Source organism: Squalius cephalus (genome assembly GCF_949319135.1).
Source record: "Squalius cephalus genome assembly, chromosome: 2".
NCBI classification, from domain to species: Eukaryota; Metazoa; Chordata; class Actinopteri; order Cypriniformes; family Leuciscidae; genus Squalius; species Squalius cephalus.
Genome location: NC_137123.1, coordinates 45,240,088 through 45,256,874, shown reverse-complemented (window position 1 = coordinate 45,256,874; position 16,787 = coordinate 45,240,088). Strand labels below are relative to the sequence as shown.

At 34.7% G+C, this 16,787-nt stretch overlaps 1 protein-coding gene across 1 annotated transcript; it reads left to right on the top strand.

Annotated features, from left to right (window-relative positions):
- Positions 1-634: 634 nt before the first annotated feature.
- On the top strand, positions 635-16,689 carry arhgef38 (Rho guanine nucleotide exchange factor (GEF) 38). The gene is made up of 16 exons (XM_079850142.1): positions 635-709; positions 784-883; positions 976-1,267; positions 4,414-4,598; positions 4,920-5,037; positions 5,574-5,721; positions 5,815-5,832; positions 6,133-6,332; positions 7,420-7,553; positions 7,651-7,755; positions 10,049-10,171; positions 10,594-10,905; positions 11,601-11,732; positions 11,809-12,010; positions 13,229-13,440; positions 16,309-16,689. The coding sequence occupies exons 2-16, from the start codon at positions 875-877 to the stop codon at positions 16,489-16,491; spliced, it is 2,373 nt and encodes a 790-aa protein (XP_079706268.1). The 5' UTR covers positions 635-709; positions 784-874; the 3' UTR covers positions 16,492-16,689.
- Positions 16,690-16,787: the final 98 nt, after the last annotated feature.

The following is a 16,787-nucleotide window of genomic DNA, read 5'->3' as shown; positions in this document are numbered from 1 at the left end:
ACCCAACACAACTGTTGTATGCAAAAGAAACTCATTCTGGTCCTGTTTCTCTCTGTAGTGGGCAGAAAAATCCATCCACTCACTCATTCTTTATCTACACCAGAAACACATGTTATGCAGCTCATAGTTCCAGATTAATCATGTCACCTGAATGAAGGGTAAATTCACATACCTGTTTATGGGAAACTTTTGAATATAGTTTTAGACAAATACACAGCTGACCCCGAATGTAGTCATGCATGTTATTCAGAGTTAAAATGACTTGACAACCATCTCTGATTAAGGTACATTTGAGTTTTGAGAGCATAATCTGGTTTAAATCTTATACATATCTGATCTATTAAAATATGAATCTGAATAAAACAAAAGTCTTATTTAAAAGCCCATATATTCTGTCACATGACATTTCACCGGGTTTACGCATTTGGTCTTAATGTTTATATATACACCAGCATTGACGTAATGCTTTGTAAATGTTGACACAAATCGAAAACTTTACAGGCCTGTTTGATATGTCGACCTTTGTCATGGCCTTCAAAGTTAAGTCATCAGACCCTCCTTCTTGTTTAATATTAACTCTATCTGCACTCATCCGAAACAATATTTCCAGAAGTCTATTGTAAAGCATCTCACATAGATACCTATTGCTTGTGTCTTGGCTGGCTGGTGGTCTGTTGCTCTCATTTATCATATTCCACATGTCCAACAGGTATGCAAATTCAAGTCACTCAGCAAGATATTACACTGTGTGAAACATTTTATGCCATCTATCTTTGCCTTAAGGGAGACCAGACTCTGAAAAGACCAGAATCTCTAGCTTCATGATTGTCTTTTTTGTAAAGAGAGAAGTGAAGGAGGTGTGGCTACAGCTCTCATGAGACAGGTATGGCGGAAACAGAAGAGGGGGAGGGTTTACCTGCATGGAGTTAGTGTACACAGCAATAGAAGCAACACTGCACCTGTTCCTCTTCCCAGACTCTCCCTCTCTTTCACCACCTCTACTCCAGACAGCCAAGCAAGAGGGAGCAGAAAGGGGTCAACATGGATCCCAACCAGGCCAGTGGGAATGACAGAGAGAATGAAAAGGTGGAGAGAAAAGAGAAGGACAAAGGAATTAAAAGGAGAAACAGACTTTTCGTAAGATACCTGGAAAGGAGGAAGACAGATACTATTGTGGAAGATGACGCTTCCAAAGGTGACATCAGCATCGCAACCTTGGTGAGAAGGAGCTATTCTGACAAGACAGAGTATAGTGCTAAACTTAAAGGTAATTTTTCCTCACAAACTGGATAGAATTCTTTTCAGCTATTTGAATGAAGTTGTGACTTTATAGTGGTTAAACATTAGATTATAGTAAAGCCTTGATAACCTTAGAAAGATCGTTGTTAGGCTCACATCAACACGTTTTAAACATCCTGCAGAGCAGCAGGTTAGCATTGACTTGATTTTATACCAATTATACTCTTTTAAAGCCTCCCATCTCAAATTCCATTAGATCTTTGTGCAGAGTGAAGTTAAAAAAATAGAAAAAAGAGGACATGTGTGTGCTGATGCTTAGCACCTGTTGCGTTGTTACATTACAGAGAGAGATCTATTCCCACTGGACTGATGTCACATATGCAAACTGAACCTCGGCCACAGTGCTGAACATGGTTGTGGAACAGTCGTAAACAAGCTCAGCCACAGTGCCTACGCTGTTTACTTTATCAGGAAGTTGCTATCTACTCATTTTTATTTGGTTTATTCCGCATTGCACTCTTTTTGCATTATTAGAGCATTTAACTTGATGAGTAGAATATATTATAATAAATATGAAGTAATTCATTCATTCATTTTCTTGTGAATGTCATGTCACAGTCTGGTTGTGATGATATGTGAATGTCATCATAATCTTAACTTGAGAATGACATCAGCTGACAGAAAAACTAGTTTAACAGCCTCCACTGAGCAGGGAATGAAGCCTTTCAGGGCTGCCAAGTCATGACATTGAGGACATCTCACAGCTAAGGACATTGTCATACAAGCTTCTTAGTTTTCATTCAATAGCCCTTATATAAACAAAATGTGTTGTCATACATTCAAATCATGTCAAGGAGAATTCTGAGACTTCACAATTCATCTGTAAAAAGCAAACAAACCATTTTGAATTTCACTTAAACAGCACATGACTGAAACGCTTGCAACTAGTCAGCAGTTTTAGTTTCTTATTGTATGTGTAAAGCATTAGCAATGAGACTTATCATTTTTAAAACCTTTCAGATCTAGAAATTAGTTGTTAAATTAACTTCTTTTAGTTATTAATATACCTTCATATAGTTCCAACATAGTGAGGTAGTCCATTTTATAATATTATTTTTTAAATTTGAGGCACTTCAGTTCACACATGTTTAGCCATATAGTATGTTTATATTGCAAAGTATGTCATTGACAGCCAGCTGTATGTCATATGGCACAATTAAAGTCAAATATGATGACATCATTGAGGAAATGTTGATCCCTGAACAGGAAATGCTCATAAAACTGAGTGTTCTGGATCACTTATCATGCTTCATAATGAAACAATGGATTTACTAAAACAAGAATGTTGTTTTAGCACATCAGTATGACTGTATAAATGTGTTTGAAATATGATATTTTCATGTCTTACCCAAAAGAAAAAGGAAAATGTCCAAAGCAAACACTTGATCATATGAGATACAAGCTCTTAATGGGCACTTGCAGGGCAGGTTCCACTTGTGTGTGCGTGTGTACAAGAGGTATGTTTGGATCCTGTATGTTTACTTTGTGTTACTGAATCAAACCAAGCGGAGAAGGTAGGAGGGAGTCTTGCTTGAGGCTTTCAAATAATTAAAACGAAATAGGCAGATAATTATTGATGCTATACAAAGACACTGGAGCTAAATCAACACTCACAGTGAGCTCAAAGCACATCTCCAAGCTTGAGTTCAGTCAGGTAATGTTTTCCTGCAGAAATGTGATCTGTTCAGCGTGGCACAGGTTTCCATTAGCCGGCCTTCAGTGAAAAGTCTTTGTGTTTTCTTTTCATGAGGACCTTTTGCCAGTCTAAATTGCTCAGCCAGTCAAAATGCAGGTTCACCAGAGAATAATGTAGTACTGATTAAACATTTCCTATGAGGAATCTTGAATTCACTGTATTAGCTTAAGATTGCTGTCATGTTTTAATTTATTCTGCATCAAGGCATACATGTTCTGGTGATTTGTAGGGCAGAGATTAGTTATATGATTCTGTGTGAGTGAAATGAGTGAAACACAACTCCTCTATTGTCATAACCTAACTCTTTGTCTAAGACTTGCTCCTCGAATCATATCTGCCCACTGCTTATTTTTTCACACATAATAAGTCACAGTTTTGTTTCCTTAAAGCTGATTCATAATTAATAAGCGTGAAATTTATGATTGGATCATTTTGACATGTTTAATGCAAGGGGAATTCCTCACATTATTGTAGTAATTTCATTATTTACATCTAAAAATATTCAAATGTGGTCTAATTATTAGTCATTTTAAACACCAAATCTGTATGATTGAGATGTGCAGGCACTAAAAGAAATAAAAGGCCTTTTCAGCATTGCATCACTGTGCCAAAAAGTAATGTGACACCTGGCCCCACCTTTGCCTGTAGCCTCTCTGTCTCTTTCTGTAAGGAGGAAGTGTCAAATGTAGGTGACCAGGAAACAAAGAATCATCTCACTTCCCATGAGTACATACTTTGTTTAACTTTCATATTGCTTGCAGCAATACCTAATATTTAGTTGTATTTAGTAAGCTAATGTATTCTATTTGGTGATTCATAACTCAATATAAGAATTACACTGCTTAATTGCATCAAAAATTTAATTAAATTACTTTTATAAAATAACACTCTAGGTCTTTTATTTATTTAGTTTTTATTACAGAGAAATTTTTGAATCCCATAATACCCATCATATAATATACCCATCATTTTCTCATAATTGCATGATATAAACTCGCAATTCTGTCTTTATAACACGCAACTGCAAGTTTAAATCTCGCAATTCTGAGGAAACAAGTCAGAATTAAAATGATAAAGTCAGATATTAGTCAGAATTACGAGATATAAACTCTTATATCTTGCAATTCTGGCATAACTCGCAATTGCGTGTTATTAAGTCATAATTGTGAGATATAAACTCAATTGCACACAAAAAAGTCAGAATTGCGAGATAAAAACTCGAGATATATACTCACAATTGTGAGAAATAAAGTCAGAATTGTTTACATCTTAGTATTTTTTATTTATTTTTTACTGTGAATTTCTGGCAAACACAGATGTGTTTTTTACCACTAGATTAACAGGATTTTTTTTATAATGCATGTACAATCTGAACTGCGTAATTCATCTCTTTTTCTTTTTCTTTGTCCTCACATCAGAGAAAATGTCCCCACATGATATCTCTTTAGCCACATCCCCAGCCATGGATCCAGAAGAAATCCGCCACAGGAAGATGATAAAAAGGTCAAAGGTCATTGAGGAGCTGGTTAGGACAGAGGGAGATTATCAGAAGGACTTGGAGCTCTGCATAAGCGAGGTTCTGCTTCCTCTCAGAGCAGCCCAGGCATGTTCACAGTCCCATAGAGATGTATTCTCTCAAATATGGAGAAAATACATCTCTTTTTTAAACATGATCAAGAGCAACCTAAAGTACAAACCGGCTGGGCCGTTACAATCTTGTAACTGCAGATTTAGAACACCTTTAGATTTGTAATGTCATCACATAATCACCATAGAGGTATATAAAGGTTTTATGTTATCACTAAATACTGCAAAAAAGATTCCGATGTGTAGTGCATTTCTGTTAAGCATCTACTAAACTTGCTATTTCTATATCAACATTTTGTTTGATGCATGATTTTGGGGTCTGATGGATTTGTTATAGGTGGTGGATGTGGATCGACTGTTCACCAACATTGAGTCTGTGTGTGTTGTCTCTGCTGATCTGCTCCAAAGGCTACAAGATGCCATAGCTGACCCTGACCCTGAAACACAACTCATAGGTAATTTTGAAATACATTTGAAATAGAAACATTCGACTTACAAGCATTAAAATAACAAACAAAAACATTGGCTATAATTAATGGTATGTTACGTAACTACTGACATTACAAATTAGGATTCATTTAGTGGTCATTATTAAACTAAAGATTAATGAACTTAATAAACCCAATAAAATTAATGTTAAAAATAAAAAAACAGTTAAATAATTATTAAACTATTGTATAATTTTATTAAAATGTATATGAATATATAGTTTGAAACCTTTTCATAAATGTAAAACATTATTCTATAATGTGACTTAATTACACTTTTATAGATTTCTAAACATTAAAAAAGTTGCTGCCTCAAAAATGTAAATACAATCAACTTGGCTGTATGAAAGTCATTTCAACTTAAATTAGATTAAACAGACTTGAAAAAAAAGTTGAAAATTGCTTAACTTATTTTGATGAGTTAAAGCAATGTAAAAACATATGTTGCATATGTAAAACATAACTTATTGATCATATAATTTATAATCAAATTTTTTTTTTAGGAGAAGTTTTTATCCATGCCAAAGCTGTCATGGAGGAGGTATACAAAATTTACTGCTATCATCACGACGAGGCTAATGCTTCACTCAAGTCTTATGAAGCACAGGAGGACATTCAGCAGCATTTTAGAAGATGTATATCAACACTCAAGTAAAGATGTTAACTGCATGTATCTCTTAGATATAAGCCTAGGCCTTTGTCTCTAATGTGTACAATAATGATTTATTGTCTCTTCTCTCACAGGAAAATATATGACCTGGAGTGAGTATGCAATTTTTGATTTAAACTCTGTGATAAATAATATACAGTAGTGAAGATTCTAACATTTTATAATTATAAACATGAATGTTACTTCATAGACATGTTAATAGACAGCTTAGTTCTCAATGCAACTTATAATTCAAGCTATGCATTAATTGAAACTGTGACTTTGTTGTTGTGCCTCATGCTCAGTTGAGCTACAGAAACATCATAAAAGTAATTTATGAAGATTGTATATAGTGAACAAAGTGGAGTTCACCAAATCTGAATAGTTGTTCTTCATTCAATGTTATTTTTTAGAGGGAAGCCCAATTTGCTTGACATGGGCTCTCTGATCATTAAACCAGTGCAGCGTGTTATGAAATACCCGCTGCTGTTGGCTGAACTGTGGAATGCCACACCCATGGACCACCCTGACAACAGGCCCTTACAGGAAGCTCTGACCACTGTGAAGATCATTAACGTCAACATTAATGAGTTTAAGAGGAGGAAAGACATAGGTGAGACATACACAGGATCTTATAATAACTATATCAAATAGGCCTACACGGTTTTAGGTTGCAAGTTGTCAAGTTGCAACCCAGAAAACATTTATTTTTTCATGTCATCACATTGTTTACAGCATAAGAAACAAATGGTAAAAAAAAAAAAAATTTGGGGGGAAAATTCTATTCTATTCATTTGTTATGCTATGTCCTCTGTAGTGGACACCAGGAATCAGTTGTTGTTTTTTTCAATCACCAATAAATTTTAGGGTTTCAGGATTTTTTTTAACCAAAATTTGTATAAAGATGATTCTCAACTATGTTATGAAAGATAAACGGAATGAATTGATACACCATTTTACTTTATGCAATATGTGGGTAAAATGGCCATAAATTAATATTCCCATTCAATGCAATGTATCTATACACTGTATCTAATTTGCACATTAATGTGTTCTTGGAGCAACATTTAATGAAAAAAGAAATAATTAGCAACATTTTAATAATAATATCTAATATTTCATTGGAATATTGATGTATAATTTATTTCCATATTCACTTGTTGTATCTCCCAAAATGCCTGATAAACATGATAGTTGATGTCCTGATGTCCTCTACAGTGGAAATCTATGAAATCAAAGTCTTTTTTTTTTTTCTTTTTTTTTTGAAACCCCATAACGTTTTCCTGAGATGTTGGTTTATGAAATGCAATTTGAAAAGTAGTCCGATTTAAATTATAATTACAATATATTATCATAATTCCATAGGAGTGCTACATTTGATCACTAAATTAATGTCAGACATTTTTAAAGACCAAGGAGAAGTTGTTTTCATGGTGAAACCTCCAAACATTTGGTGACAAAAGCCCTGAATGTGCTCTTTACAGGACACCCAGGTTGTAACATGTGACATGTATGGTGTCAGAGAAATTCACTAAAATATAATGTCCACTACAGTGGACAAAAGTCTATTCCTGGGTCCCAGAAAGTATTTTGGGTTAAAGCAACCATGCATGTCTATAAAACTCACGTATAAAAGATTTTTGTTGTTGTTTGCTTTGTAAGTATTAAAGTTTGCAAATATGACACTTGTGTTGTTTCAGTGCTGAAGTACAAGAGGAGTGACGATGAAACCTCTCTGAGGGTTAAACTCAACAAGTTCAACATTCATTCTATCAGGAAGAAATCTGACCGCCTGACAAGCTATTTTAAGATGCTCACTGGCGTTGAGCCACAGGTACTTTAACCAAACGAGGCAAAAATAACCATATTTTTACTCAGGCCTCTGTAAAGGCAGTCTGTGTGTATTGTTGCGGCTTTTCTCTTCTCCACAGGTGAGAGATGAAGCGTTTGACAAGGAGGAAAAACTTTTCCGTTGCCTTGAGAAAGCTGTGAGACAGCTAGTGAAAAACATCAGCTGTTACTTGCTCTATACTCAGGTATGAAGAAACATGTGACATATTTTTAGTTATACATAAATAGATGCAATTAAGGAAAGACACTTTAGGCAATAGTATTTCCATACATTTGTAAATATTTTGCTTCCATAACAGACTAGTAGAAAGAAAACATCCAAATACAGATTTAAGTGTTTATTTTATTACAATTTATATATTTGCATCTGTAGATTTTAAAAATATATATTTAAAGGCTTTTTTTAATGAGATATTTTTTTTTCTCATGCACTGAGCCAGAAATCCCCTCTTCAGTAGCCCTTACATACACCAAAATTATCTTACATACATCAAAAAAGTTTTATTCATACATTTATTCTATAGTTTTAACAGATGGGGTTTGTTCATATACAAGTTTTTAGGAATATTTTTAGAGCATTTTATTCCTGAAACACTGGCTGTTGACAGTATTTTCTAATTTATGGAGAGATAAAAACTGATATCCAAAACCTCTGCAAAAACCTTTAACTCTATTATTCCAACAAAATGAAACCAGAATTTTGAACCTGGCTTCATCCAATGTTCAAATTAACTCTTCTGGAAATGTATGCAAACTAGTGCATATTTAGTTAGATAATGCATAATTTGCTTGTTTAAACAACACAACATTTTAAGAACTTAATGATAACAATGTAATAATACCAAGTTCTGGCATGAAACTCTAGGTTGCGTAGGCTGATAAGTCCTTATCTCATTTGGTAGCGATCACATCGTCATCTACATAGCTCAACATGCAAACAAATACCAGTGTTGCTGTTAGCAGTCTGCAGTGTTCAGAAACTCTCCACCTTCCCCAGCTCCACCTGTATAGATCTGTTACGTGGGGTTATTTCATGTATGTTACATGTGCAGCAGCAGCATGTCTTACTCAGTGATCTCAAACTCAATTCCTGGAGGGCCACAGCTCTGCACAGTTTTGCTCCAACCCTAATCAAACACACCTGATCCAGCTAATCAAGGTCTTCAGGATTACTAGAAACTTCCTTGCAGGTTTGAGTTGGAGCTGGTTGGAGCTAAACTGTGCAGAGCTGTGGCCCTCCAGGAATTGAGTTTGAGACCACTGTCTTACATGCTCACAGCAATGTTTGTGAATGTATTGGCAGTAGCAAGTCATAGCATAGCAGATCTATTCCGCCAAGACTAAATACTAACATTGCCATATCCACTACCATTACCATGCCAGTCTCTCTGAGAGTTGTCATGACAGAACTGTCTTAATGTATCTTGATTTATCACCTGGGGAAATATGAGTGATATCTATTAGTTTTTTTTTAGTTTTATTAGCTTATTCACCTGGTGTCTTGCCTTAAACATCTCTTTTTAACATTTCAAGTATTGTTGTTTTATTTTGCTTTAGAACAGTGCAATGCACATTTCCAACCTCACTGTTAGTACAGAAATATTTCACAAATTAATTTCCATTGTGATTAGAGCAGTCAGTGTCAACACATCCTTGATGAAAAAAATCTGCCATTTTCCTCCTGTGAAAAACTAACAATGTTTTGGGTGGTGTTTTCATTTCTGCCTCAGAAAGTATTTTATAGGGGGCATTTTGTACCTAAATATCCTTTATTTATTTAACAGTTCCTACAAACTGTTAATTTAATTGACAAAAATAAATAAATAAATAAAGTATATGTAACCTATGTGATAAAGTCTCATAAATATATAAATGACTAGATTCGTTCTATATAAATCAGCTAAATCATAACATTTCAAATGACCTCAAAACCAATCTTAAAATGGCAGCATGGTTCAGGACAATTTTTGCAGCATAGGAAAGTACTGAGATAGTGCTGGTTACTGAGGGTTTATTTATAAAAAAATAAAATAAAATAAAAAACCTTCCAAAAGGCCTAGCCCCATTCTACTGTAAATTTGGTTGCATTTCTATTAATTGAAAGCACTCAAACTTTTAAATAATGTGTTCTAAATATTATATTTATATTTATATATGAAGACTTCAGATGCAAAAGCCTCTAAGTGCCATCTGAAATTTTCTTCTAGAATGATCATTTTTATCAAGCTTGTATGTTTATGTTCAGTTATTTCACTTTAATGGCAATGAAAATGACCTATTAATTGTCATTAAAGTGAAATTACTGAACTTAAACATATGAGCTTGAAAAAAATTGCGCATTTTAGAAGAACATTTCAGATGGCACTTAGAGGCTTTTGCATCTGAAGTCTTCATATATAGATCTGGGTCCTGAATTAATTGAATTATAGAAATGTTGATCGGTACAATGTCCTGTTTTTATATTTCTCTTTACTGTAGGAGATGATATCCATTGCTGTTCAAAATGCACAGGACCTAGAAACTATAATGAAGGATCCAGACAAAATAGACACCAATGGCTTTCAGCAAAAGAGGAATGGCAATGACCCATACAAACAATTTGTAAGTGTTTCCCCTCACACTCACAAAAAAAAAGATGTATTTGCATAAACTATGGAGTAAAATTTCCCCTCAGTTATTGTCAGCAACTGCACTGTGAAACATTCTCAAACTTTCTCAAACAGTCATGGATGATCATTTTTATGTGAGCTAAGTTTCTCTTTAAAATTACATATAAGCAACAGGAAGTACAATAATGCACAATATGAGCTCAAAGCCATCATACAGATTGCGGCACTCTAATATTTTGGCTAAGTGAGATTCACTATAGTATTCCCTTAATTTTTCACATTTCACACACACAATTGTGTCATTATGCTTCCTTTTCAATCAAAGCATTTAGTCTGTAAGGGCTGTAAACCTATTAAATGTCTGCATCTGCTGCAAATAGCATCTTAAAAATTTGTATGGTTTGTGTTCCTCAGAAAGATCATATGGAGCGTCTAGTTCTGGCTCCTCTCTCCAGCCTGCTGGGAATGTTTGCATCACCACAGAAGCTGATACAGAAGCGCTACGATAAACTGTTGGACTACTGCAGCCAGTTGGATTCCCGATCCTCCAAAGAGGAACAGGGCCTGGCCAAACGAGATTATGAGGCCCTCAATGCCCAGCTGCTGGATGAGCTGCAATGCTTCAACCGAGCTGTCAGGACCATCCTCACCAACTGCTTGATTTGTGTAGTGAAATTAATTAGAAAGCTGATGGATGCAGCCCAACCGCCTGTCCACCAGCTACCGGTGAGTTAAAGCAGGCAGAAAATAAATGATACAAAAAAAAAATCCCCAAATTATTTTGAAATGAAGAGAAAGTGACAGAGCCCTTTTTCACATTGGAAACCCCAGTTTTAAGTGTCTTGTTCAAAGGCAAAATGGTGATTTTACAACATATTAGGTTACTTCTGTGGTCCATGGTTGGATTCAAACCTACAACCTTTGTGTTATCCAAAACCATTAGCCTGTTATATTCTAAGCATAAAGGATCTTTACGCATTCAAGTATAGCTTCCCACAGAACATGAAATTTGAATTTGTTACAGTTACTTTCTGTAAAACAGTAATAATGGAGATAAATATAAAGAATATTCAAAAGACTATGTGTAATATAACATTTTAATTACAGTGGTTGTTTCATCTACAACGATGGTTCTCAACTTTTTTAAATCCAAGTTTGTACAAGAAAATATTCAAAGGCTCACATAGTCTGATATGTACCTCTGGGACTTCTGTTTTAATAATAATAAAAAAGTTAGTGTTATTTAGATTGTTAGTTTGTGTTTTTAGCATTTTAATTAAGATTATGTTAATATACATTTATTTGACTTATTAGGGCACCCGTGGAAGTTTCTTGATGCCCCCTGGTTAAGAATCACTGATCTACAGTATGTCCAAAATTCTGTTATGCATTTTAATCATTGCATTGGTCATTCCATCCAGGTTCCCTTGTCGAACTTTAGTGAAGTCCAAAATTCTATCATGGAGGAGCTGAACAACCTTGGATTCTTCAAAGAAAATTCCCAAAAGCTGATGGAGCGCAAAGTGAGCTTTGAGAAACGGGACAAGAAAATGGTATGATTACAAATGATAAATTTGGGTAAACCCATATTGCTATTAAGGTCTCAGTTGAGTGTAAAATTCTCTTCAGGCCCCAGAGATCCTCAGACAGACCGAGGAGCACAGAGCCTGGCTCCTGGAAGAGTATGCAGTGGATCGGCTCTATCAGCTCAAGCGTAATTGCAATGCCTGTCAGGAAAAAGACATCAGCCTGCTGGAGGGGGAGCTAGTGGCCCTGCTGGAAGACAAAGACCCAATGGGCAGCAGCAGCCGCTGGCTGGTACACACTGGGAGTAAGTTTGTTTACTTGTGTTCAAATACACTTTCATTTATTTTCAGAAAAAAAAAAAGATGTATAATAATGCACAGCGTATAAGAGGCAAGTTTTAAATATATATATATATTCAGCGAAGACGCATCAAAAGTAACAGTAAATACATTTACGGTGTTAAAAAAAAATCTATTCAGATAAATGTAGTTGTTTTAAATATTCTCTTTTTCAAAGAACCCAGGGGGGAAAAAAAACATTGAACATTACATTACATTCACATTCACTTTACTATAGGGATCTACATGTTAACATTTGTTGATGCAGTAGCTGTCATTAAATTAAAATGTACTTTTATAGTTTTCATTAGTCTTAAGCTAATGTTCATTTCTACATAAATTATTACATTTTAACATTGTATTGTATCAAATTGTAAAAATAAACATTAACAAATATATTATGAATGAATATGAATTAACAATGTACAATATGTATAAATTAACATTAACCTAACATTAACATACCCTAATGCATTAACAAATGTTCAAATTTTATTTTATTTTAAAGTGTAACCAGTTTTTTGAACATTTGCTCACGCTTACGCTATTAATTCACATGAGAGTTTATACTTGTAAACACAATGATATTTACAGTAGACACCATTAAATAAAGCATTAATTAGGCTGGTGGAAATTTTGTATGCATCCTATCTATCTGCTGTTGAACTTCATAACCTTACAGCTGAGAGTAATGAAATCCCATAAGGATTTTCTTTCGTCACATGTCTATAAACTAGCCTATCATTAACTCCACAGAGACTGTTGCTTCACAACAGGACCAGCATTCTTGTTATGTCAGGTGATCAACATGTCTGTTATCAACTATTGAAAGGAGTTTCAGGTCATTGGGGAATAAAAAAACAGTGACTGGAAGTAGAAAAAAAAAAAAGAGTTCAGCCAATAAAGCCCTTGAAATATTTACTTGAAATCTTTAAATATCACAAAAAAATCATAATAATAATGTTATGCTATGATATTTGAATTGTATTATTAAAAAAGAATGTGAAAAGTGTAATCCATGATCCTTCAGACAACTCAATTAGTTTGAGGTCTGAAACTGATCTATCTGAGATCACGTTCACTCTTGTGGTCTTACAAAGCTGCCATTATTTTGCTCCTATTAGGTTAACCAGGATCCTGCTGTTGATAATGACATTTCTCTTTGTCTTTGTGTGTGTGTTTAGGTACGCAAGGCTATGTGTACTCCTCATTCCTGAAAGCCTACAACCCCCAGCGAGAGGTGACTGAAAGGCCAGATGACTTTGACAATCTGAGTCTGTTTGTCTCAGGCAGCAGGAGCAGTAGTATGAGGAGCTTCAGTCCGAACAGCACTTCAGACAGTATGTCCCCTCAGTCTGGACCACAGGACGAGCCGGACCACTCTGAGGACCAATATGTAAGACATATGGAAAGTGTGTGTGTGGTACACAAGACTTAAAGGATATTTAATCAATTTCACACACGCAAGTGTGCCGTTGTTCCAAATATCAGCACTAGTGATGCACTGAAATTTTGCCAACTGAAAATATTCACCCGAAACAGCAAAAAAAATAATGTTTATCTAAAGCATATCTGAACTCAGATGGTTGTAATTAGAGAATGATTTGATTTACAACCCTAAGGAAGACAAATTATTGCAGAAGTAAAAGCAGCTTCAAATTAAAGTGTAAAAAAGTTATAATAGTTTAAGTTTACTGTAAATCAAAATGTACTAAACTAAATCTTTTTGTTTTACACAAAATATACATTTTACAATATAATTTTGCTAGAAAATCAAAGCCATATATCTAACCAGTTGTGATGATGTTTATATCATACAAATCGAAAGGCTAAAAGGTTTTAAGTACCCGTTTTCCATGGTAACGCAATGTCTAATTTCAAAACTGTTTTCACAGGATGAACTTTGAATGTTTAAACTTTCAGATGATACTTAATTTATTGATTTCTAAAATATGTGATGAGGAAAAAAGGCAATTAAAAAAGTGCGGCAAATGTACAATGACAGTTAACAGGTTTCTCTGATGACACGTTTTCATGTGTCAGTGTCTATTTCGAGCACACAAGATGGATAAGCTACAAAAGGTAAACATGTTAGCTGTGTGAACGCACTTTACCATGACAAAAAAAAATTAAGATAGTCGCAATAAAATTCACAAAAACAGGCGCCTCGTTGCCTGGCTTATTGTATCACCTGAGAACACAACACCCTGAACAGCATAAAGAGTTAAATTACCCAAATTTAATTACTCTAACTTTATTTTTGGTTTTGAAATTTTATTTTGGTTTCCAAACTTTGTGGGTGGGAAGTCTGAGTTCAGAGCCACAACAGCATAGAACAGAACAATTATTATTTTGATTGCTTGTAAACAATAGTTCAATAAACAAGGAAACTTACTGAAAAACTAACATTTTAGACACAATGTTCCAGATACTTTGTCCATTTTTGCTCCACCAATGGTAATAGTTCCAAACTATATCAAACAGGAACAACCATTGCATGTCTCTGAGCAAAACATAGTGGTGTTTCCTTCCTGAATGAATCAATGTTTTTTGAATAATCAGTCATTGATTCATAAGATACAAAGACAGTCATTTACTGGCGAAACGATGTGACCTGCAGAATGAGTCACTGACAGCCTGTGCTGTGGAATGCCACAAACAGACAAGTGGAGTAATAGGAACATTCAAATGTCCCAGTGCTTTGCAATTTCAGCCCAACTGTAAAGCCAATCAAATTAAAGAGGACCATAATTAACTATTGTGTAAAGTGGTGTTTCAAGTATAATTGAAAATTTGTAATACTACCTGGAGGACTTCAATAGATTTTGCAGTAAAGACAACATGAAATGGCATTCTGACTACTTTACTGTGATGTGTGTCAAGTGAAAAAAAGTATATTGTTCACTAAGGCCGCATTGACATTATATGGTTCAAGTGAACCAATTCCGATTTTTTTCCTCCCATGTGGCACAGATCGGATATGACCCACAAACATGCAAGCAGGAAAAAAAAAACTGATCTGAACCGGAAACATGCATTTGCGTCTGCCATGTAAGCGGATAGATCGGATATTCCTTTCAATGCAAGTCATACGTCATTAAAAAAGCAACGCTGGCGAATAACGTCAACTCTGTCAGGTGGACACCAACCGTGATCACATGACTCTTTTCAATGGTGTAATGGAGGACGAAGGCTCAACCATGGCTCAACCCAATGTTTTGTTGACCTTTAAAGATAATACAAGCTTATGCTTGAATTATCATTTCATCTGCGTCCACTGCAAATCGCGCCATTTTTACTTTCATTTCGGCCCAAGCTTTTCTGGGTCAATACGTCTACCTTTGGTTGTTTCGCCAAGTCGTGAGCTTAGAATTATAAGGTTCTATCTCCACTTTTGGTCGAAATTGAGTTTTTGACATAATCTGATCCATTAGGTGTTTATTAATGCCTGTGTGGTGTTATTTTTGTAAAAAAATATTTTGTTAGTAGTTATTAATAAAATAAAAAGGCCCCATCTCTCCATTGCCAGCTGGGATGTAAAAACTTTGATGCTCAATATCTCAGAACTACCCTAAACGGAGATAGAACCTTATAATTCTAAGCTCACGAAGTGTATAGTGGAAATGCAGATATCGGATATGGGTCTTTTTTAAAAGATGATGTAAGCTGGTCGTCAAAAAACAAAATCGGACAAATCGGAATTGGGCATCAAGACCTGCAGTGGAAATGCGGCCTAAATAATGTATACATGAGGATTTGTCTTGTGATGGGTTGAAGTATGTTAGGCTATGATACTACTTAATCATCACTTAATATCATATTCATATTTTGTTTTGCATTTGTCCAACATGACCTTGGCTATAACATTAGAAGAAAAATAATTGTTTCAGGAGGCAGAAAAGTTAGTAATTTTGATGAAAGATTATGAAAAGGTTTTTTCTTTAGAATAAGATAAATAGACGACTTGAGCGGATGGGGTCAATCGAGTTTAAAATTTTATATTGTGAATGGATAGACAGCGCCATCTACTGGTCATATGTCCCGGAAAGGCTCTAGAAGGACAAATCATTTTAAATTAGATAAACTGATTTTCAGATACTGTAGCCTGCTGTTATGTTGCAATAAAGTGTTTTTTGCGGTTTAAAACTAAAATTACATCTGATCTCTAAAGTTCAGCTTTCCTGTTTTGAGACTGTGTTGTTGTCAAGCTGAATGATATAAAGAGAATAACAAGACACTAATTTTACTTCTCTTTTTTCTGCAGTTCTATGCAGTTTATGCATTCCAGGCACGCTGTGAACAAGAGCTCACGCTTCAGGAGTACCAGCATGTTCGTATTCTTAAGTTTTCAGACCTCGGTGGTAACAAAGACTGGTGGCTCGCTGAATCTAATGGACAACGTGGCTACGTTCCAGCAAACTACCTTGGAAAGATGTCATATGCCTGAAACTATTTTTTAATGTCTATTAATATTTTTATTTAAAGGAAGAAAAATATGAATTATAAATTAATTGCTTAATGAAGGCCAATCCCGCACAAATATTTTTGCACTACATGATGCTACCAACAGTGTTTACTTGAACTATATAAAAAATGTTATGGACAACATGTTGCTAATTAGAAAAAATATATATTTTAACTATTTGTATATAGTTATATTAATATACATCTTATGTGATTATTAAATTATTTATAATCATGCAAATGACCTTGTCTGTTTTTTTGTGGGTTGTCGTTCATTAA